The sequence below is a fragment of the Argiope bruennichi genome, chromosome 11, assembly GCF_947563725.1.
Source record: "Argiope bruennichi chromosome 11, qqArgBrue1.1, whole genome shotgun sequence".
NCBI lineage: Eukaryota > Metazoa > Arthropoda > Arachnida > Araneae > Araneidae > Argiope > Argiope bruennichi.
This window is the reverse complement of record NC_079161.1, coordinates 34,132,003-34,155,442: the sequence shown is the minus strand read 5'-3', so window position 1 is coordinate 34,155,442 and position 23,440 is coordinate 34,132,003. Positions and strand designations below refer to the sequence as shown.

The 23,440-nt window shown below is 32.5% G+C and overlaps 1 protein-coding gene across 1 annotated transcript; it reads right to left on the bottom strand.

Annotated features, from left to right (window-relative positions):
- Nucleotides 1-6,314: 6,314 nt before the first annotated feature.
- Nucleotides 6,315-20,957, bottom strand: LOC129957518 (uncharacterized). Its single transcript, XM_056069856.1, has 7 exons — nucleotides 20,785-20,957; nucleotides 17,730-17,958; nucleotides 13,892-13,944; nucleotides 12,518-12,628; nucleotides 10,884-10,931; nucleotides 7,883-7,939; nucleotides 6,315-6,487 (listed from the first exon to the last, which is right to left on the bottom strand). The coding sequence occupies exons 2-7, from the start codon at nucleotides 17,953-17,955 to the stop codon at nucleotides 6,380-6,382; spliced, it is 603 nt and encodes a 200-aa protein (XP_055925831.1). The 5' UTR covers nucleotides 17,956-17,958; nucleotides 20,785-20,957; the 3' UTR covers nucleotides 6,315-6,379.
- Between the last annotated feature and the right edge of the window lie 2,483 nt (nucleotides 20,958-23,440).

The following is a 23,440-nucleotide window of genomic DNA, read 5'->3' as shown; positions in this document are numbered from 1 at the left end:
GAATGACCATATTTATATTTGGATTATATAAAAAAATTTATATAAAATTTGTACTTTATTCACTTTGTTATTATAGATAGTCAGTCACTTATCCATAACATTTAAGGTTTATATTACCAGTACTGTTTGAAATATTTAATGAAAATTATTATTGTGTCGTAGTAAGTATATATATTGCACTTGACTTGAAATGGCAAAAAAAAAATAAAGGTAAAACTTTAATTAACTCCAGATGAGTTTAAAATAATATTATTTCTACCTTTAAACACACCGTTTCTGATAACACTATGATGATTTCCTTTTGTTTACCTTTTCGAGTAACGCAATTTTTCGTCACTCGACTAGCAATCATCTGAATATTTAATCAATATACTTGCCAAAATTATTTTATACTCATTGTTATTCTTTTATAATGAATATATATACATTTTGGACCATAAAATTCGTCTGTTAGAGAGTGTTCATTCACAGCAAAAGAAAATGTCAACTAATTTTTTGAATATTATACTTATTCTTTTGTACCATAAAAATTATTAATTTAATTACAGTATGAACATAGCTAGATTAAATTTCCTCTCGCAATCTATTCAGTTTAATAGAACATGAATTTTAATTTATCTACAACTTTGAAATGAAGTAATTTTTGAGTCGCAGTAGGTTTTTTTACACATTTTCTTAATTGCGCTATAAACATACCTCTATTGAAAAAAAGCGGGGAAAAGAAAATAAATAAATAATATTTTAAAATGAGACATGACAGCACGATTTAGTCAAAATACGTCTCTTGAAAAAATCTGGAACATAATTTTAGTATTCATGGTCTAGTGTTTGCAAAATATATGCTTCCAATAAAGACAATGTCATGATGTTTAGGAGTTCTGCGAGTGACAAAGTGCCCACGGCAAAATTTGGAATAACAACTTATAATTTGTAAAATTTGCGGGAAATATTAAAATTAATTGAGCTAGTTTAGACAGGCGTATAAAGTTCTAATGTCGTGATTTGTAGAATTTTTTTTATCATGTTTAATAATCAATTGATAATTAGATTATTTTTGGAGATGGAAACTTTTAATGGAATTACATTGTTCGTGCCTTTCTACTGAAGAATGATGTATTTAATTTTTGCTTATTTAGGGATGAAAATGTTTCCGATTTTCACAGCATAAGTTTATCGAAAACATTTAACATATAGACAGCAGAATACAAATATACAATACAAAAGGAAGTATTAACATATGACATCTAGTACATAGTAAGTGTTATAAGTTTGAGCCTTAGGCAACCAAGAACCAAAATGAATCATACAATTCTAAATGCTTTATCGATTTCGCTAGCCAGTATTCTTTTCTCCAATTAAAATATATTGATAATTTTCTCCTTACTGCGTACGTGCAATCGGTACCCAGAGCTCGTTATCACAGGTGCTCTCTAATCCCTTTCTCTCTTCTACTGACTCTCGCGATGGTGTCCTGGCCAAGGGGTAGCGCGTCTGCACCGTAATCTGGGCTTCCCGGGTTCGCCCTGGCTAGGGGAAGGGTTGTTCCCCAGCCTGTGTTCTATGTGTGAGGTGTGTGAATGAGCCCCCCCCCTTGTGAAAAGGGGTTGTGTAAGTGAATGTGTGAGTGTCATCTTCATATGAGCTAAAGTCAGACTTCTTGCTTCGGGTGCTCAAGGGTCTTTACCCTCAGAAGAAACCATCTTTCCCCGATAAGGATTTGGTTTAAATTGGTGTTCAATCCAAGGGGGGTAAGCAGGAGACAACAAACTCTTGACCAACCAGAGATTGCAGCGCTACTTCTTGGAAAGGGATGAAAGCACTACAACAACCAAATCTGATAAATTTAATTGCTAAGATTGATAATTCGATGTTGAAAACCACTTTAATAAAAATGGTGATGCGTTTTATTACATAAATATCACTTCAATTGCACAGTTAATTTTCGGTTGAATTAGACAGTTTGAATTTTTTGAAACTTTCTAATATATATATTGTACCTTCACCTGCGTAAATAAATTGTGGACCTTCGTTAAAGCCATGAACGCCATGCACTATTAGCGTTATATTACAAAGAAATTCGAGAGCGGAACAAGGTAGGAAGGGTAACAAGTGGAGTACATCCATAGTCTTCCATTTCTCATGTAAAGAGCATATCTAGGTTTTGCGCTTCATAAAACACATCGTTGAATATCAAGCACGTTTAAGTCTCCTTGTCAGTGATGCATATTAGGAAACGAGTGGTAGAAATATAAATGAATTTAATTGCAAGATATATTTACCAGAAGTAAATTAACAGTATCGATTTCCATCTTCCTTAATGTTTATTGAGTGGAAAGCAACGTTACTCACAAACGTTGCCATTTCGTTCTGTAGAAAAAGAATCGCTGAATCTTATTTCTTCACAGATATATTAAAGAAAACTGAACCGTATGTCTTCATTTCGATCACAATCCAGAATAAATTTTATTAACATTAAAACAGAATTATCTCCTTCACACAATTTACAATTTTTGCATATTTGCTTACTTAGCAATTATTTGTCATGTTTTTTCATCGACCTGTCTGCCTGCAATTGCCTAGCCGTAAATCATCATTGGTCATATCAGATACGTTTTGCAATCCCAACGGTTTTCTTTTGTGGTACACTGATGGATTTCAAATCCTTTCTATTACGTTATTTTAACTTCAAACACACAATAAAAAGAACAGTTAAAATAGAATACGAAATCGTTGATGATAATTTATCTTAATCGTGATAATATGTGCCGAGGCATTTAATACTCTACAGAAAGGACATCTTTGCGGGAAAGGGCCTGCTATATATAACCAATCTTTATCTATGATTGGGAAATATCAGTTGTGGAAATCTGTGTGTTGTAATAAAGGTTTCTCAAGACTGATAGCTTTCTGCTTATCATAGAAAATAGTTTTTTATTGACACCTGTGCCCTTTTCAGAAAGTTGCAATTCTTGACACATTTAATTCAGGTCATCAAAATTGCTTGACAAAAAATTTTTTCGTTTCATAATTTGTAACAAGTTTAAATATCTATGCACGGTGATCACAAGTTGCGAAGGATTGGATAAAAAATAGAATACTCGTAGCTAATATATATTTCTATGGCCTTAGAAATTAATTTAAATAAAAATAATCAGTATTAAAAACAAAAATAAGTCTATGTGAGACTTCGACAATATCTGCTGCGCTCCATGGGAGCTTGACGCTTAATAAAGCTGAACATAGTTAAAGATTGATTGTTATGGATATGCTGTTGATTTTTCAAAGAAAATTATGAATGAAGATTTTCGGTTCGAAAAACAAAATAACATATGGAGAATTGTATATATTCAAGAAATTTGCAACAAAAAATATGGCGAACTTCATAATTCCAAAATAAAAATATGACTTATTAGATGGCGAGATCGCATATTCAAGATATGTTGTTGTACTATCTAAACCAGTGGGATTGGTCTCCTTAAAATTATCTAGCATATTCTCTAATAAACTTGTTCTGTCATGCCAGAGAACACCTTATGTTGCATTGACGTAAAATAATTATGAAATATTAAGTTTTGGCGTGAATTTAGCATTTTTACTCATTTTCATGTCATCCTTGTTGAGTTATTTGGAGATTAATCTCTGGCATAATAGTTCTTGAAATCAAATTTTGATTGAACTACTGGAACAAAAATTGACACACAATTGCACTTGCAGTCACAAAATCCTATACTAAATTTGTTATATTTCAGTCCTTGAGTTTTTGAGTCATCACATTTACTTATTCTGAAAGAACAGACCGACAGACAATCAACCTGTTGTTGGATTGCGCAAGACTTACAACGAACTACCTGCAATATCTAGCTGAAAATTCTTGAGCTGAGTCTATTCCTATTCGCACTAGCTATTCCAATACCAGACCAACCTTTTAGATATCTGTGTGTATGCTGTCTATCTTGGCATGAAATAAACTTGTACTAGTTGATCATGAAATGTTTTGAAAAAGTATGAGAGAAAATTCATTATGAGCTAAAAAGAGTCGTAATGAAAGATAAAATTCTCTTATTATTACTAGATTAAATATAGATAAAGCGATGTTGGATTTTTTAAATTTAGTAATAATGTGTATAATCTAGCATCTAAAATCGTGCGGGAGTATTTTGTACTAATAAATATCAATTCCTCAGAAATACAGTTTTATAAAAACAACTCAACAGACAGTAATAAATTGCCAACACCTTATGTGAAATTTAAGTTCATATTGGCATGAAAAAACAACTTAGAGGACATTGCACATTACAGTACACTCTCGAGTATCCGGCCTAATGAGGTGGAAGGGTAGGCCGGATAACAAAAAAGCCGGATAGGCCGGATTTCTATGAACTCATTTTTTCGCCCACAATACCAAAGGACAAAGTTTTTATACCAAAACTCACTGTCATAATACAAATTTTCTGACTTTTCATTGAGTATTAAACTTTCCATTTATCTCAAGTCTAGTAGAATATAAATACCGTCCGGTGAATCATAGAAGCAGTCACCGGTTTCTGCTGTTACACCATGATTTATTCGTTAGTAAAGAGCGTAATTTCTCCTCCAAAGTCATTACTTTTCGATTATTCCTCATTTTGAGATCTTCACTGTGGTACACTTAAAAAAAAACAACATTACGCATAGCCCAAGATCAATTTACGAATACCGTACGTACTCTGCAGTTATAATCAGGAATGGTGGCGACAAATGAGATGCGTTACACACTTGCGAAACAATGAACAAAAAGCAGAACGCTGCTCTTTTCCTGTCACAACTTGTATTTTGCACACGACAAAGCATAGAATCATTGTATCAGACGCCCGCTTCCAATGCCTTGGCAATGGGACCAATGCAAGTCTCGCTTTTCTAATTTAATTGTGACAAAATAAAACTAGGCCGGATAGTATGGAAGCCGGAAAATAGCGAACATGATATTCGGGAGGGTACTATATTTCATATGCTCTATTAATTATTCTCCAATATTACCATAATGTGTATGAATACAATTGATATATTTACACAGAATTTGAAATTATAGCCAGCACAATTCTGAGTAACGGAATTATATGTGTGACGAGGGGAAAGAGCTATTTAATTTAATAAGCTAATTAATTGCTAAATATTATCAATGATTTAATCGTTTTCAGTACTTTATGAGCTTGAAATTAGGTCTTCATAGGAATGAAAATTATAAGATCTGCAGTCTTATAGTTTCCAATTAAAATTTTTGGACGATAATATTCATGAATACGTTGATAAAATTAATACAAGATAACTGCAGTAAACTCCAGAGTATCCGGTTCGCGACTATCCGGCATCCGTAATATCCAGCCTAGTTTTCTTTATCGTAATTAATTGAAGAAGGCAGGGCTTGGCATTGGCAAGATTGCCAAGGCATTGGAAGTAAGAGTCTGTAACAATGACCTTAGGCTTTGTCGAGTGCAAAATACAAGTTGTGACAAGAAAAGAGCAGTGTTCTGCTCGTTGTTCACTGTTCCGTCACTGTGTGACGGACTTTAATTGTTGCCGATGTTCCTGATTATAACTGCACAGTACGTACAGTATTCGTAAATTGTTCTTGGGGTATGCTTAATGGGTTTTTTAAGTATACTACTGTGAAGTGTACAGTATTCATGTTAAAATGAGAACAGTTTATATCCTTTAACTTTTTCTCTAATGAATTCTTATACTGGAGTATATAAACTATCAGTACGGAGCCTTCTATTTTAACCCGACACATTACCGGCACGTCTGCTTCAATATTTCAACTGACCGTGACCACCGTTCACATTCTACGTGGCTTGAGATAAATGGAGGGCTTAGTACTCAATAAGAAATTAAATGTTGTAACAGTGAGTTTTAGTATAAAATCTTTGTCTTCTCATATTGGTGGCAAAGAAATGAGTTCATGAAACTCCGGCTTTGTTATTATCCGGCCAGTCCTTCAACCACATTAAACCGGATACTCGGAAGTGTACTGTATTCACGAATATATTGGATGTTGTTTTATCGTAATTCTTAATCAATATTTAAAAATGTACGTTTCTCTAAATAAGGTGAAAAAAGCTTGACAATTATTTTTTTATGATTCTTCTTCATAAACTGATGCCAATAACAATGATACTTAGATTATTTATGTGTTTGAAAAATTTGAAAAATACAAACATTCAGGTATTGACATCATTAATTATTATTTTTGTTGTGTATAGAAATTGTCATTTACGATCTTTTTTTTTTTCAAATAAAAAAAACTCTTGGAAATAGCGAATAAAATAAGCTAAAAAAAGTGCAAGCATTTATTTATTTTGTATTTCAATTCTCAGTAGCTAAGATCCAGTACGCTCTTCAACTACTTGCCACCCATTTCTTTCATCGGTTCCATACCTTCCATTTCTGCAACTATCGTCTCACACTGTCCATTGGCTATGTACTTCTCCAAAAGCTGCATGACACATTGCTGATAACAAGAAAGAAAAAACGTTTCATTGGATCATCAAAAAAATATACGAAATTATATAAAAGACCTCTGATGGAAGGATTATAAAAATAATCTGCAACAAATCACATCGACACTTTTACATGGAAAGTCAAACGATTCTTTTTTGCATACAAATAATGACATAGCTTTACGTGATGTACTGCAGCGCCTATCAAAATGCTAGGTTTAGTTTAATTATATTAACGTCCCATTTTTAAAGCAACACTAAGGCTATTTTGGGACGGGCCTGGTAATTCTGTACCGCGGTTAGATGAAGAGGAGGAGACGTGAGCTGGCACCTCCTCTCCAAACTTCCACACCACACCAGCAGAAGGACATTTGGCCCCGACAGATTTAAAGTGCCAAAATACTAGAAGTGAGCAGCCTCAGAATGACTCCTTTCAAGGAATTGCATGAGAAAATTTCATAAAAATAAAGCACTTATATAATTAGTGGTCATACTGGAATCAATTTTCTAATTGCCACATCCCTAACATCTTCCCAGTACCCCTTAATTATGAAAATGCATCCTGAATGTAACTATATTGTTCTAATAGTAAACTAGTATATCTAACAAAGTTTATTCTAAAGCGTTAGTAATTGCCATTACTAACGCTTAATTAATTACTAACACCTAGTAGCACACATATATTGTAAAATATTTTATGATATAAAACAATATTCGCAAAATTTGTATAATATTCTTTAATATTGAATAATATTATAAGATATAGTCGTATACTATTGTGCTACAGGCTGTGTTACCTAGGTACTATAATTAAAAGATATTGAAAGAAGTTGTGAAAAACTCAAATAACTGGACACTACACCAAAATAAATAATTTTCATAAAGCAGATGCATGGTTTTGAGTGAAATACAGAGACTCTAAGGCATTTGGAAATGGCCTTTAATAAATATCAAGGAGCTGTTCCTATTGCGAGTTGAACGCAGAAGAGGCATTAGAGACCAGAGCGGCATGACTCAGAAGGTCATGATCTTCCTAAATATAATAGTGTAATAACTCAGTATAATAATGATCCTCCTAAATTTTCGCCAAATATTTATTTATCTTCTAGTTGATTGGCTCGTTGCATAAATGGGTTAAGAAAATATTGCCAAGTTTAGAAGAATTATTTTATTTTGTGGCGGATTTAGCAAATTTAAAATGGCAACAAATGACAAAGACAGCATCTGATTTTACCATTTTGTTTCTCTATACTCTTCAGATAATTCAGAGCCTAGGCCAGGATAAGAATTTATTTTCCTTTATTCATACAGTTTGTTGCGATTAGAAGTTCAAATACATGAGCCACAAATTAAAGAGAGCATAAAGTATACGAGACAGTAGAAAATAAATCATTAAGAATACTTACTGCAGTTTCCTTGAGACGCTTGCATTTATCTCTTACTTTAGGACTTCCACAGATCTCCTTCAAAAGAAATCATTATTGAAATATCAAATACCAGTTCCGCATGATTTATATTAGTACTAGACGCCTTTGACGACCCACTTATTCTCCAGGAATATTGGAGACATTTAATTTCAGATATATTTTTATATATAATTTTAAAGGTGTTTTTTTTTAACGAAATAGTCAAAAATAAAATCTTAAATTGATAAAATTATTCATTGTGTTCTTGAACCTCCTTTAAAGAGACAAGTCCCTAAATATCAACACATTACTTTTCTGCCCTATTTAGCATCTTATTATACGTTTTCTTAAGCTCTTCTATTATTTACTTTCCACGTACGTGTTCCGTGCAAAATACATAGTTTATTCCAGAGCTAGATTGAAATACGTTAAAAAAAATTAAATAGCAAGTAAAATATTTCATTTTACTTCATATATTTCCAAATATGCCTAATATGTCAATGAATTTTGATTAATAACCTCAGAAAGAAAAGTTTGAAATAACATTAGAAACTAAAAATTCATTATGTTATTTAAAAAAGCAACAATAAACATTAAAATACATACAGGATTTTCAAAGATTAGTTTTTAACAAAAGAAAACATACTGAGGTTTCCTTGAGGCTGCAAAATATTTTTTGAAGTAATGAAAACTCTTTCAATTTGATTGCAACAATGAAAAGTACTGTTGCAAATTATGCTTAAAATTATTCTTCAAAATTTGTCAAAAATTAAAAAAAAAAATTCAGGGCAAACAAATAAATATATAAAAAAAGAAAATATTAGGGATTTTAAGATAATTTAAAAACAATTTTTGCATAATTTATAATTTTTAAAAGTTACCGGGAAAGAATGGCAACATTCCACTTAAATATTCGTCTTGCCACTCTTTGTCTCTTTCCGCCAGACTTCTTCAGTTTACATTATTTTTACACACTTTTGTTTAACTTGTTTGTGAAAATGAAATTTTAAAGCAATTTTCGCTTTTTTCCAAAATATTTTATGCGTGTGTTTTGCAATGACGACCGCTTATTTCAAAATGCAATCATTTGATTAATATACTGATTAATTTACTTATTTTATCATTTGATTAATTTACTATCAATCATTTGATTAATTTACTATCAATCATTTGATTAATTTACTTATTTTATCATTTGTTTAATTTGCAATCAATCATTTGATTAATTTACTTATTTTATCATTTGTTTAATTTGCTGTCAATCATTTGATTAATTTACTTATTTTAATTTCCATACATTAGCATTTAAAAAATTACTTTTAAGATTCCAGTTTCGCACTATTCTTGATAATAAATCAAGAATTAAAGAATAAAAAGTAAGGAATAATTTAATTAAAATAAATTTGGTTTTATTATACTAATAATTTTTTTTTTGAAAAACTTGACTGTATTTATTTTTTAAAAGATAAAAACAAAACACTGTTGCAAAAAATTATTCTTTTGTTTAAAAAAAAATTGTTTTAATTCACAATAAATTAGTTTTTTAAAAAATCCGTTATCGTTTCTGTTTCTGTGAGATTGTGGCTCAGTTTAGTTTATTTATATTAACGTCCTATTTTAAAGCAACACTAAGGTTATTTTGGGATGGACCTCGTAATTTTGAACAGCTGTCGAATGACGAGTACGACATCTGAGCTGGTATCCCCCCCCTCATCAAACTTCCACACCATGCCAAGGGGAGGACGTTTGACCCGGTGAATATGGGGTATGTGGTTTTGTTTGGAAATTAATTAATAAATTGAAAAAAGATAAAAATAAGGAGTAAAAAATTAAAAATTTGTTTTTAACTTTAAACACTTATATAAATTTCAAAATTGTTTAATTATTTTTAAGTAATTCCGCAGAATATATAAAAATATCGCTGCCAACAACTTTTGCGGTTTTCAAGCGTATTTGCTTTTGAAAATAACAACGTTTACCACTTAAAGTTCTCAAATATTACCTAGTAATTTTTTTTTCTCATGGACTTGAAAAATAAAATATGAAAAGTTTACTTGGATACATGTATGTATTGTTACAAATCTGTAATGTTGTTTCTCAACATTGTTAGTTCAGTCACTGGAAATACCGTTTTACGATCAGCTCTATTCAATGCTAATCGGATGCCGAATCAGTGACCCCCGAGGTTGGCTACCATTTGGTGAGTTCATGACGAATTTGGCGACAAAATAGATAATACTGGAATCTTCCAGAATTTTAGTGATAAAGCCAATTGGAACCGAGATATGCCTGATTGTTCCAGAACCTTCCCTGCCCGACTCCGGGAACTATAAAAGGCCGGCAGTCTCAAGTTGTGAGGCGAGTCGTGTATTGAGTTGTTTACAGAATCGTGGAAAGAGTCAACGGCGAATAGTTTGATCAGTCCAGCGAAAAGCAAGCGTTGTGTGAGCTCAAGCGATTGCTGAGTTAAGCCGTGTGCTGAGTCCTGTGTTTACTGTAGATTCATCATAGAACCGTGTGATTAATAGCCAGTTGTGTAGTAGTGAGTCGGCAGTTGGATACAGCTAAAGCGAGGAGACAGTGGAGAATTGCAGGCGTTTGGAGAGACCGTAGAGAATAGCTACGAAGATGCCCTCCTCCTGCTGAATTCTGTTTGGTCGCTTTGTGAGCTGTGGTTGTTATTACTACCGATTGCTACTTCTAGACTACTGTTTGTTGCAGTGTGCTACTGCGTATTTGTGTTCGTTTCGACTGCATATCTATTGTCTACGTATTCTTTTCTTCGTATTTAATAAAAGTCGTCGTTTGTTATTGAGGTCTGCTGATTGTTTTCACACTATACACCCACTACTAACGAACTCGGTGACTTTACGGTCTTAGTGGAATTGAATGTCCTTGACAGTATGCACATATCAAAGATGCAAAGAGTTGTAAACATTTTATTTTTTATTCGGTTTCTAATATAAAGTGGTCAGAATCTTTTATGATGAAAAGAACTCACCTTAATTGTTTCTGATGCCTTAGCTGCAAAATGATCGTTCACTTTCCTCTGAAATGAACCCAATTTTGATCAGTATCTGCATTGTTATATCGTTCATGTTTTTTGTTAAAGCAGATGATTTTCACTGTATTCCTAGAGCAATGCGGAGCTAATGTTGATTATATAGAGGAAAAACATAATGGATTAAAATGAGAAAAAAATGGTTATTGAATTTTGTCTCTTCAAGTTTGTATGTAAAATTAAAAGTATTTCAAACCGAGGACTTTGCCTAAGAATAGTACAATAAAATTTGTGTTACAGCAATAAAATATTGAACACCTTTCAAGGAAATAGAATTTGTGAAAGGACATAACTCGTCTTATATGTATAAAAAATAATGTTGTTAATTTTCAATAAATCATCATGTTTCAAGAAGACCGCACATTTATTAGACATAGAAAAGAAAAGAACACGGGTATTGTCGGTTACGCATACAGCATGTTAAGCAGGTCGCGGGAGGAATGAGCCGAAACGAATCCAGAAGGGTAACCACACAGATATTCCTACGCGACAAAAATAGTCCGCTCGCTTCATCTCAACAAATAATGCACTCATCTAAACTCAATAAATAGATATCGCATTATATTTTACACGTGCGCATTATATTTTACACGTCGCATTATATTTTACGCGTTGTTAGTTCCACTCACACAAGAACGAAAAAACGAAACCATCTAAGATACTTCCACATTGCACAAATCCGAGGACTGTGCGTAAGAAAAGTATCACAAAATTTGTGTTACAGCAATAAAATATTGAACACCTTTCAAGGAAATAGAATTTGTGAAAAGGGCATAACTCCTCTTATATGTATAAAAAATAATTTGTTCATCTAAGCCCCATAAATAGATATCACATTATCTTTTAGACGTTCTTTGTTAGCTCCACTCACATAAGAACGAAAAAAAGAAGAAAAGATTTCACCTAAGAACTTCCACATTACACAAATCCGAGAAGAAAAGCATCACAAAATCTGTGTTAAAACAATAAAATATTCAACACCTTTCAAGGAAATAAAATTTGTGAAAAGGATATGACTCGTCTTATATGTATAAAAAATAATATTCTCTTCTAAGCCGATTAAATAGACATCATATTATATTTTAGACACTAGTTGTTAGTTACACTCATATAAGAGCAAAAAATAGACAAAAAAAACTCTTTTAAGATACTTTCACAGTACACAAATCCGAGGATTCTGCATAAGAAAAGTGTCACAAAATCTGTATTAAATCGATAAAATATGTAACACTTATCAAGGAAATAAAATTTGTGAAAAGGACATGACTCGTCTTATATGTATAAAAAATAATATACTCTTTTATGCCCCATAAATAGATAGATAGCACATTATATTTTGAGTTCCCCTCACGTAAGAACGTAAAAAAAAAAAAAAAAAACATTCAGCCAACCTTTGACGTCCCAGGTCACATTTCAGAAATTAATGCAATAAACACCAATGCGAAATTTAATTCTCATTATTCTAACAATCTTGACATTTCTAGTGATTAAGTGAACACCAGATTCATTTCTAGTGAAACAAACTGAGTGAGGAATCTCTGTTTATATCGATTCTGGAAGAGAAAGTAGCTTACCTGATCGTAATCGTCCAATACACAGAAATCTTCATTGACTCCAGTAGGAGTAAGTTTTGTAAAGTTTCCGACAGGACTGTCTCCGAATAGTTTCGAATACTCGTCTAGTTCCTACATTTAAATAAAAAACACATGTTGAATCTAATTAGAGAAGTTGAGATTAGGGATGACGAATATTTTACGAGCGGTTATTACGTTGCCAATATCATAAAGTCACAAATACCAGTGATCAATACTTTTCAGAGACGGTTGAGATTCAAACCCTTGATGCGATCTTACAGGTGATATTTCGATTACAGGTCTTGGATTACGATAGAAAGTAACAATCGATACGATCTGTCCAATGGAAGCTCTCGAACAAAACAGAAAAGGAGAAATCTGTGAATGGGTTGAAAAGTGAACGGACCGGTTATTCTTGGAATTATCGTATCATTGAAAGGCATATCACTGAAATTTATCGGACCGGTGACTTCACTGGAAAGTGTGAAGTCGCCGCTTCACACTTTCTAGTGAAGTGACTTTGCTATTTTCATGAGAGTGACTTTAACTTTCCGATATTCACATTTGATGATGCACTATTCCATACAAATCATTTTTAATTGCTTGTGACATGATTTTGCATATATTCTGTTTACTACTGGCGCCATCTATTGGTAGAATATAGAGCTAAGTTAACATTTTAAAGAAATGACATATATATTTAATTCAAATTTTTCAGAAAATGGTTTACTCCAATAAAGAAATTAAATAAATAGTTTTGAAAATAGCAAATTTAAGAAGTAAGCTGAAATAGATAAATTAATTCAATCACACGTTACTTAAATTAGTAAATTAAGTATTAATACAATTAATAAATTTTATATTTAATATTAAGTAATAATTTTTAATTAATAATATGATTGAAATAACAGCTATTTGGAACAAATATTTAAAAATAACAGTAGCAAAATTATTTGTTATTCAAAAAATCGTGGATTATGCATCTCTAGTTGGATTCATTGATGCAAGTTAATGACTTATTATACACTAACATGAATTTTGGCAAACACTTTTTTTATAATATTCTTTCCTAAATGATTAATACGAAGATTTTAAAAATCTTTATGTAATTATTTAGTGATATAATATTTTTTATAATATATGATATAATATTTTTTATAATATATGATATAATATTTTTTATATTTATATAATTATTTTTGAATAAAGTGTCTATTGTCAAAATCAGCGGAATAAAATTTTCCTTCTTTCAAATTACTTACTATTCAAATTAAGTTCAATTCAAAATATTCCTATTCTCGAAATTTTTCTCAACAATTTTTGTTATCTGGTTGCTTTATGATGAAAACAAAGTTACTGAAATTCGCTACTTGCCTCTGGTGTATTTATGCGCCAGCAATCAAAAAGTTCTTCCCTCACTGCATCTCCTGTAAGATAATGATTAAGTATCAAAAACTGCAAGAAAAATCATTCATTCATAAAATGTCTCACAAATAAATAAAATTGCAAATAATGTAGGGAGTTTCAGTTTTTGATATGTATTTTTGCATAATTTTCTCTTCCTTATTATTGTTTAAATATAGTGCATTTCAACAAGCAACTACTTTAAGTGAAACTGCTTGCATTATTATTCTGTGAGAACATGATGTCGTTTTTGTTTGAGGTTTTTGAAGCCACAAAATGTACGAGCAGAAAATTGCCGATTTATCACTTTTGAAGCATTAATTTTTCACTTTTAGTGTTATTAGAAAAAGATAGTGTTGCATTTGGCGACTCAACACCTGCAAAAAGTTACAACATATCCGCCATGTACCCGATTCTCCTATCTGGTTAATAAAGGGCAAAGTTGTAGGAAACTATCGTCCGAAGAAGCACAAATAAGAAAACCGGAATCAACGCGAAACAGCGAGAGGAGGTATCAGAATGTGTATATATATATATATATTAATGATAATAATAATATAATTTTTTTAACTTTCATTTTTCATTTTCAGTTTTTCTAGCCGGCAAGTAAAGTTGAGATGGAAAAATAAACATATTTTTCTAAATATCGACGGATGCGTAATCTGATAGTGAAGAGATTGTTTCAAGCAGGTTTAAAGTGGTTAATTACTTAAGTTAAATGAGACAAACAATGACTTAAATAATAATAATGTTCTCACATGATAATATGAAATTTGCGATAGTTGTTTGAACACTGTGCTGTTTTAAAATTTTCCTCTTTTGTTTTCAGCCGAGGATGATGAAAGCTGAAGTGAGAGCTGTGATAATTTTTTTTTGTAAAAGGCTTATTTCCAAGAGGGGTTAAAACTTAACTAGATATTAATCCTTCTTTTAGAACTGTTAAAACATGAGTTGTAGATTTTAAATGGTATGCGAAAGCACTTTGGACGCGAAACGTTCTTGAAGGCCAAAATCAGCCACTACAGATGAAATCATTCGAAAAGTTCTCAAATATATCAGGAATGACCACCGATTGAAATTGACAGAGGTTGCTGAGTATGTTGTATATACAATGAAAGAGCACGTCATTTTTAACCGATATTTTGGGTATGAAAAAGTAATCAGCAAGAAGACGCCGCTTTTGCTGACGTTGGATCAAAACCTGCAGCGCACGACGATATCAGTACAATGTTTGGAGCTGTATAATTCAAACTCAACTGAATTTTTGCGGTGTTTCGTCACTGTGGATGAGACATGGATCCATCACTATACTCCAGAGACCAGACAGCAATCAAAACAGTGGATAGCGATGGACGAAGCAACACACAAAAAAAAAGCTAACAAAGTGCGCCATCTGCTGAAAATGTTATGGTAACAGTTTTGTGGGACTCTAAGAGGATTTTATAATTGAATTATCTAGAAAAAGGCAGGACCATCAATGCAGAATTTTATGCTAATCTTCTGGACAAATTGCATTTCAAAATCAAAGAAAATGACCACCTGCTTCGGCCAAGAAGAAGGTCCTGTTTCACCAAGACAATGCTCCCGCTCACAAGGCTGTCATTGTGATAGCAAAACTTCATGAACTGAAATTTGAAATTCTCCCTCATGCACCTTATTTTACTGATACGGTTCCTTCAGACTGCATCCGCTTCCCCAACTTGAAAAAATTTCTGGCTGGAAGCAAATTCTGTTCTGATACTGAAATCATTTCAGCGAGGAATGCCTACTTTGATGAAAGCTCTGACAGAAAGAGAAGGAGATGGGTCCAAGCATTGCCTCATCGCTGGAGCATATGTCTTTGGAAGAAGACTACGTTGAGAAATGAAGCAATCTTTAAACGGATTTTTTTTTCCTTGTAAGGCCGGAAACTTTTCTACCCAACATGGTATTTTGGGAAAGATATTTGACTGCAATCACATATTGAAAGTTTTCAAGAAAAGGAATTAAATCAACCAAAATAAGGATATAATCTACGGCATTTTTCTGAGCTTTGCCGTTTTCTTACAGTTAACCATCAGCTGCTGAATTTTGTTTTCAAATTAATTGCAACTCTTCTCCAGCAATGCTCTCCGGATATACTCTATGTAATACATCTATGTAGGCGATCTTTTGATGTGGAGTTCTAGTGCAAACAGAAGAATGACTCATGCGATGGCAATATCTTTGCATTTAAAGATAGTCCAGGCCAAGCTATTCAGTATTCGGAATATTAGATGTGATTCTCAAGAACATCTGGTGATTCACGACTGTATCTAGAATATATACAGAAGTATGCCTTTTCTCATATCTGTATAAGCTATCGATAGTTGTGGACTTACCAATCTAAACTGCATTATCTTCTGGACTTGTTCATGATTCTCTTGTTTCAGAAATATAGCAATACAAGTAGAAATTAATTTATCTGATGACCATGCTATACATCAACAGTTACATGTCCTCCATCTCAATGTGATTTTATTTATTGGCGTTTTTCTCTCTTGCTAATAGTATTGGACATATAGCAACGACGAAAATAAGCAAATTTGATCAAAAAAATCCCCGTGGCAAAAATTTTCCTTTAATTAAAAAGACTTAGTGATTTTTGAACACGGCAGATGTGAATTGCTTTGCTTTTTTTTTTTTTTTTTTTTTTTGAAATTTTGTTGTAAAATTTCTAAATTTAAATCAAGATGTTCTGTACTATTTTTCTATTAAAACCCCTTACTTTTTAAACGAAATTATTTAAAAATTTACTTTATATAGTAAACATTATTTACTGCTTTTGTATTAATTATTTATTAAAACTGTTGAATAGCAAAAATAATTATGTGGTTATCCTGTTTTCATCATGGTGACGTCACGGAAATCATAGCTCTAAATTAATCAAATTTCCCTTATATCCCTTTCGGGACGGGTGGTCTCTATGTTAGACGCACGCATGGGACAGAGCGTGTGCGAAAGGAATCATTCCACAAGATGGGGATTTTGTGTCGTTAAGCCTAACTTTGAAAAAAAAATCACAAAAAATAAAGTTTAAGTCCTAACATCGTTATTTTTGCTACCTTTTTAAATTATATGTTCATCCATAATACGAACACATTCTTCCTCTGACAAATCGCATTTTCTTGTCTTAATAAACCAAAACGAAGACTTTTCGTAATAAAAAAAGAGAATTGGGCGAAATGTGTCCGAAATCTACGCAAAATACAACAGAATTGAATGTAAAACCCTGAAAGATTAGCTATTATTACACAGTAATAAAAAAAAGAAGAAATAATTCGGAGGCAGACCAAAAATCCGAATACTTCTATCAAGTGGAAAGTTACATAACCCAACTCTGTTTATTTATATTACTCTTACCCCCGCTCCAGCAACAGCTGATGATACCAAAGTTGGGTTGAATATGAGCAAACTGAAACTCAGGGTACTAAACTATATTTATTTCAAAAGTAATGGACACAGGGAGCCATCTAGTTGCGATTAAAATTTGTTCCAGTTTAAAATGCACACATGCATCACCGTCCCATGAGATCGATTTCCAGAAATGCATGGACGGTACGTCCAGTTGTGAGAGAAGTTCGTAGATAATGCATATATGATACTCCTGTCGCGAAAGATATATATATATATAGAGAGAGAGAGAGAGAGAGAGAGAGAGAAAGAGAGAGAGAGAGAGAGAGAGAAATGATATATTTCTGATGACATTTTCTTCTACTATGCAATTACCATCCAGTGTTTATTACGCACGCTTTTGGCATGCGAATAACTTTTTCAACTATGTACTGACCTAAATCGCAGTTGACATCGGCAAAACATTCGTAGAACTGCTGTTCCGTCAATTCCTCTTCGTCGAGTTCCTTTTTAGCCTCTACTGCTTTGTCTTTCATCTCCATCGCATCATGTTTCATTTTATCAGCTCCACCTTGCATCATATCCGGCTGTGGCACTGGGCTAAACATCTCAGCAAGAGGCAGCCACAAGCAAACAAAGAAAACAATCCACTGTTGCAGCATTTTCTAAGAGAAAATAACATTTACGAGTAAACAATCGTGCTTCAGAATTTTAAAATTTTAGAAAGGCAGAACTAGAGGCAATACTGACTTGATGGACGAGACTTGGAGAGCTTATGAGAAGAGAATTAACATTTCCAGAACTTTTTTTAAATGTGTGAAGTTCCTATAATGGTTATAAAAGGTGGCAATACAAAAGCCGAAATAGGACGTGTTAGGGTAAAGTTCGAAAAAATCAAGCCAGTTTCGACTATGATTTGCTTGTATACTTTCACGATACTAAGAGCTTTGTGCTTAATTATACTATAAAGAGGATCTAGCAAATAGTTGACTTTTTTCCCCGATATCTTATTACGGAAATATTTTGTTACGGTTACATGGTCTAACTATCAAGACCACATGTTAAATTTCATTTACCTATTTTTCTGTGTTTTTCAGCAGTCGTATTCGCATACAAACTGATTGAAAATAAATAGAAAATCTGGTTGCATAATATTTAAATAAAATTTAGACACAGATCTGTCTCCATTCATTTCACCATTTATTCGAATACAAAGGTTGATGCGCATTCAAATTGAAGTGAAGTGAATCTATTCAGTACCGTTCTATAATTTTAATGCTCAACCAATGACATAATTTGTTGCACATTTGAGCTATAGTGTTAACATGCACACGGATAAAAAAAAAGTACTGCAACTGGAAGATTTCGTTAAAAAAATCCACCCCTCAATGCATCGTGTAGCCATTTGGCTGCTCATTTTTATTTCCATTTATAAGCTTCACATGACTGTTTTAAAGGGCAACAATTAGTGATTGGAAATCCTTTTTTAAATGCGTTTTGATAAACATTTGCAGAAAACACCGATACAAAAGCGGAACTAGAATTAGATTTAAATTGGGAACTTGGTAAAATTCCTAAATGTCTATTGTATGAATAATTCTACCATAAAAATGCTATTAAAATACTTTATTTCCATTGTAAAAAGTTTATTAGTAAAGAGGAACGTTTATTTTTATTGCAGAATTTTTATAATGTGATTTATGCCACTGAGCTGTTGTTTAACTCATAATGTAACAATTGGTGCATTTAAATTTTGTTAAAATTTCGCAAGAAAAAATAAAATAATTTAAAAAAAATTAATTATCTTAAATTACACGCAGATGTTCAAAACATGTGTATTTTTCAACTTAAAAAAATGAAAAGTCATTCGTTCTTGGGTTAATTAACACCTAAAATTTTAATTTAAATATGTTATAATAAATATTTATCCATTTAGTTGCCTGCACTTTTGTTATTACTTTCCTAGAGACTCCGACACACAGAAACATTTCTAAAAGTGAATTTTCAGATTCACGCAGTTATAAAATACAAAAATTCCTTTAAATTCATATTTATTTAAATAAATCATTGCGTTCTGTTTTAAGTCTTTGCTTATAGAGGGCGCTAATGCGCCGTATGAACCACTAGTGTTTAAGTTTTAACGTAACGAAAGAACCCAAGTTTACGTTTTGGCAATTGAAATATTTGCAGGTAATGTACTTCATATACGAAAGAATTTCTCCCTCTATATTTAGTATACAAGAAAGTAAAAGTACGGTAAATGAAATAAAATTATTCAGTTTCTCCCTGTCCAGCTATTCGTAATGATCTTTGAAAATTACCATTAATTCAATTCGAGTTTCGAATTGAAGGAAGTATCCAATTATATGATTCATCCAGCGATAGTCTGTCGCCATGCTGACGAGTTTAAATATATGTTGGAATATAGAATTAAACCCTATTTTTTCACTTCTTTCATTCTCCGAGTGACGATGGATAACTCAGCAATTTGAATCTTGAAGCAATCCACAACTTTTAATGCAGCAAAATTTGCCGTTTTCATTTTTTTTTTAATATTTAAGATTTTTAATTCACTTATGTGAATTTGCTAATTTTCATTAACATTTACTGCTTAATTGTGTAAAAATCAATGTAACACATTTCCATAATGGGGTGTAATATAGCAGACCTCCACGCGGTATACACCCTGGTTAACACTAAAACTGCTACGGCTTTGCCTCCTTTCGTCTTACTATATTCAAAATTATAAAAAAGTTAGAGATCTAACGGCGTCATAGACAATCTTTGGGACATTTGTAATAAAAATAAATAAATTTCCATTAAACAGGAATTACATTCAAAATAACTATAAAATGTTTGGAAAATTAATTTAAAAAATGTCATTTCTCAGTCATGTATTAATATTTAGTTATGGATAAAAACAAATTAAAAAACTCTTTTTACGCATATAAATACATTTTTACTAAATAAAAAGCAGATTTTTTTTCATTTTCATTATTTTTTACGTCTTATTCTTTAATTAATCATAAATTATTATAAATATCATGAACTGTTAAAATCAATTTTTTCTCAAATTTATTCTTAATAGTGCTTGCAAGTTAGTTTCAAAAATGAATTACATTAATTAATTGACTGATAATTAAGTTTTGGAAAATCAAAACATTATAGGGAACGCGAAACGGTAGAAATTTTAAAACTCAAGCTCATCGGATAGTATTAAGGAAAAGGCCAGATTACAAAATACCCTCACTACAAAAATAAAAAAAATAGAGTTAAATATGAAATTGTTTAATAATTATTTTTTTTAAATTATTTATATCAATAAATTTATGGCACAAAGATTTTACAAAACATATAAATATTAAAAATAACGGAACAATAGACGAAATAGAATCATAGCTTTATTATTATTATTATAATGAAACTAGGTATAAGAAAATTTTAATAAATTTTATGCATTTTTAAAGAATGTACAAAAAAAAAGAAAATACCTGTCAATGTATTCCAAAGTAGTAGCAGAATAATGTACGAGTACATTAAAAAGTGATTCATTTTATATGATATCAAACGCGTGATGTCCTTCATAGTAATTAAAGATTTTAGCTCTTGCGTTTGGAAGGCCAAATGAGAACAAATATAAAAATGTGTGCATATCAGTATATAATATTTTGTTTCTTTTTGGATACTATAATAGCAATCTTATTTTGATATTCTTATTTCTGAAAACTGCACGTTATAAATGTGAAAAGAGTTGTGAATGAAATGAATAAACTGCCGAGCTTTAACAAACTTTTTTTTTCTTTTTGTGCTAGTGCGTGTAAAAAGAATTTGAATGAAATGCATCACAACAGAGGATCAATGCAAGCAGTGTTTAGAGAGTAAAGAGGAAATTTAACGCCTTGTATTGTTGTTCGGCATTTGATCACACTTTCAGGCGTCATTTCCTGTTATATCAATGATTCTTTTTGAAAAGCATTGTTCGCAGATATCAAGTTCTGAATAAACGAGGAAGTGCAGTGCCAGATTTGGCGACCATCAACCTGTACGTTTCTGTATTGACACCAGCACAGCTTCATGCAATAGTAAAACGTTTATACCCAACTGGAAAAAAGTCCAACAAAATATCATAAATAATCCAACTAACGACTTTAATCCTAAAAGTGAAATAGATATAGAAACTGAAATAAATAGATTTACCCACGAACTGCAGAGCTCAATAGAAACAGCAGGAAAATGGAAAAATAAAAAGAACGAAGAACTCTCCCTGGAAATAAAACAGCAAACCCAAATCAGAAACAGGCTAAGGAAAATTTACCAAACCAGTAGAAACCCCAATGACAAAAACTTGTACAATAGAGCCCAAAACCACCTTAAGAAACTCCATGAGAAAGCATTCCAATTAAGAGAGCGAAGCAAAATTGAAAATCTAAGCACAGCCGATAAGTCCATTTGGTGGCAAGTTAAGGCCTACACTAAAAATCACAATAGAATCCCCCCTCTAAGAGCAAATAATACCTTACTATACACAGACCAAGAAAAGGCGAATGCAATAGCAGATATTCTCGAAAATCAATTTAAAGAAAACGATCTCTCCCCTCCCCCCCCCCCACTGATTACATAGTACAAAAAAGGCTGGACAAATTCCTGAGTAAAAAGCACAAAGAGACAGTAGAAGAGTGCAAACCATCTGAAGTTGTGGAAATAATTAATAAACTCAAAGAGGGTAAAAGTCCAGGACTAGACAATATCTCCAATAGAATGATAAAAAGGCTCCCAATAAAATCAATAATCAGATTAACAGAAATAATTAATGCAATATTAAAACTACAATACTTCCCAAATGCATGGAAAACAGAAGCAATATTTCCCATTTTTAAACCAGGAAAAAACCCTCAAGACCCAAATAGTTATAGACCAATAAGCCTACTATCTTCTCTCAGTAAAGTAGCAGAAGCTGTGATACTTAAAAGAATCACCTTAACCACGGAAACCCACCTCACTCCTTACCAATTTGGTTTCAGGAAAAACCTTTCCACAGTGCAACAGCTACTGAGAATTACTGAAATCATTAGGGAAGGGATGGATGAAGGCTGGGACACCGGAGCAGTGTTTCTGGACATCGCAAAGGCGTTTGACAGGGTCTGGACAGACGGCCTGCTATACAAACTGATCAAAATGCGGATCAGGCTCATGGCTACATATCTACGAGGAAGGCACTTGACCGTTCGAGTAGGGAGTAATCTCTCCTCAGAACGGATTATTGAAGCCGGAGTAGTGCAGGGATCCAAGATTGGACCAATATTGTTCAATATATACATCAATGATATTCCCAGCCCCAGGAACTGCCAGACCCAATTATGTCTATTCGCCGATGACACTGCCATCATGAGCACCGGTGAATCTATCAACGTCATGAAACACCTAAACGATTACCTGGACGACCTTGGAAAATGGTTAATAAGGTGGAAGGTTAAGGTGAACACGGACAAGTGCCAGGCTGTCTACTTTACGAGAAAGAGAAATACCCCTGACCCCCCCCCCAAAAAAAAAAACTTTTCAGAAGGAAAATTAACTGGAGCAACTGCACAAAATATCTAGGAGTTACATTAGACAAAAGGCTCACATACAAAGAACACATAGATAACATAAGAAACAAAGTCAAAGCCTGCAGATCCGAACTATACCCTATGATGGGTCCAGACTCTCTCTGAAAAATAAATTACTGCTATACAAGACCATCATCAGGCCGCTAATGAGCTACGCTTCACCAGTTTGGGGGGCGGCAGCCAAATCACATATCAACAAACAAGAAACAACCCAAAAGAAAATAGCCCAAGCACCATGGTACATCAGAAATAGGCAAATCCTCAAAGAACTCCATTTACAAACAATAGCCAATTACTTTAAAAAATTAGCCACAAATTTCTTCCATACAATAGATAATCATAACAACCCTGCAATAGCAAATATACCTACCTACAACCCAAGAAATCCTAAGAAGAAGAGAAGACCCAGAACACTCCTCCTGGAAGAGTAAAAATTAATGATCATTGACCGTACATGCCCTTATCAGGGCTATTAAGGAAAGTCGTGATCATTAACCCTTTGACAACCCTTTGACTACCTAACCGGACCGGACAGAATCGA